This window comes from Trypanosoma conorhini (assembly GCF_003719485.1).
Source record: "Trypanosoma conorhini strain 025E chromosome Unknown Tco_14.4_contig_00694, whole genome shotgun sequence".
NCBI classification, from domain to species: domain Eukaryota; phylum Euglenozoa; class Kinetoplastea; order Trypanosomatida; family Trypanosomatidae; genus Trypanosoma; species Trypanosoma conorhini.
Window position 1 is genome coordinate 7,312 of NW_021704785.1, and position 1,712 is coordinate 9,023.

The following is a 1,712-nucleotide window of genomic DNA, read 5'->3' on the forward strand; positions in this document are numbered from 1 at the left end:
GCTGCGGGGAGGTGGCGGTGGGGTGTGCGCCCACCCGCGCCGGGGGTTGGCGCGGAGCGGCGGAGGCGCTTGGGCGTTGCGGGGCGCCAAGGCGTCGTACTCGCACGAGTCCCAGCGCGGGGCGGCGCACAAAACCGTTACGTGCAGCAGCGGCAGCGGCGGGGCACGTGGCGGCAACCCACGCCCCACGCCACGGGCCCGCTTGCTTTTTCAGGTGGCGCTGGAGCCGTTGAGTCAACAAGCTCCCGGCCACGGCTTCATGTCTTGGCGGCCAAGACGCGTAGCTCCCTGGAGGAGGCCGCGGAGGGTTTTTGCATTCTGAGCGTCGTCGTCTGTTCGCCGTGTACCGCGCCTCCCCGTCCCGCGATGCGTCGTTGGTACCCTCCCCCCCCTACGATTATTTTTGCGTCCTTCGGAGGCTGAGTGCCTGTGGTATGGGGGCGCCTTCCAAGCAAGTGTACTCGTTGCTGGTGGGGTTGCTTAGGAAGCCGCTGCACCCCTCGCAGGCCGGCCTGGGGTGGGATCTCCCGGATGAGGCGGTAGTGGATTTGCAGGCGCGAGCACTGGGGGGCGGTGGTGTCCTGCCTCGAGGGCCGCGACGCCTTGGCGTTTGCGCAGAAGGCCCTCATGCCACTTCTCTCGCCTACTGCCCTCGCGGGCGGCAGTCACTCTAGTGAGTTAGTGTTTATTCAGGCACCTCGTCGGCGGCTGCTGGGTGGCGGCGTTGCCTCCCGCAGGGCTGGAGGCGAGCGGCGGAAGCATTGAGAGTGGATTGCTGGCGACGGCCCCTGTGGTGTCGGCTGCGGCGGCAGCTTTGATTCGGGTGCGACACAACTGCGACAAAGCAACAGGCGATTTAGCTGTTGCAGCTCGCGTCTATTGCCCGGCTGCGCGGCTGGAAATTATTTGATGAGAACGTTCCCGAGAGATGTGCCGAGTCTGCCGCCCTCATTGGCGACGCGGAGACGGTCGCGCGGATCGTATTTGTTTTGTGCCACGCTCTCGCGGTGTGTTGGGTGCGGCGGTGGGGCCGGCAGCGCGCGCCGGTGGAGCCGCAAACGGCGGTGTGGGAGTGACCGTGGCGGCAGCGCGGGAGGTCGTGGCTCGCTGCTGAGCCGTGTTGCTTTGGGTTGGGGCCGTCGGGCCTCCGCGGAGGAGCGAAGGCGAAGGCGACGTGGAGATGTTGCTTTTTGCCGAGCGGCCTTTCGTCTCCTGAAAGGCGTTCTGCACGCGTTGCGCTGCAGCGCCGGCACTCCGCCGTCGACGCTCGTGGCTGCCGTGTGCAAGAAGTTGTGCGGCTTTTTGGCTCGCTGCGCCTGGCGTGCGCGTGGGACGGCGCGGCCGCAATGGCGGTGGGGCTCCTCACGCACGTGGGGGCGGAGGCACGGAGGCGCCTCAGCCGCGAGCCGCAGGATGGGGGTGTGGAGCCGCTCTTTTGCCTTCACCGCGACGCGCTGCGTGTAGTCGCCACACTGCGGGAGGCACTGCCGCCTCAGCCCGCCGCGTACCAGCACTCGGCGTACGCAGCGTGCGCCGCCCCGGCAATGAACTGCTACTTCGTTGCGGCGCCCATCCGCACGGAGAGGGGGACGACAGTTCCAGTGCCGGCGCTGCCTTTGCTCGATTCACGAGACAAGCAGCTGGACTACATTTTCTCCGCCGTAGCCGCGACGTTGGACCTCTTTGACTCCATGACGCCTGAATGGCAGGTA

General features: G+C 67.3%; 2 protein-coding genes across 2 annotated transcripts; one reads left to right on the forward strand and one right to left on the reverse strand.

The window, feature by feature from the left end:
• Positions 1-257: 257 nt before the first annotated feature.
• Positions 258-629, reverse strand: Tco025E_08076 (uncharacterized protein; the record flags this gene model as incomplete). The annotated part of the gene is made up of 1 exon (XM_029374933.1): positions 258-629. One exon carries the CDS (start codon positions 627-629, stop codon positions 258-260), a length of 372 nt encoding a protein of 123 aa, XP_029224946.1.
• Positions 630-1,346: 717 nt separating this feature from the next.
• Tco025E_08077 (uncharacterized protein) lies at positions 1,347-1,712 on the forward strand (the record flags this gene model as incomplete). Its single annotated transcript, XM_029374934.1, has 1 exon — positions 1,347-1,712. A coding segment is annotated over one exon (366 nt), but the record flags the coding sequence as incomplete, so codon positions are not given.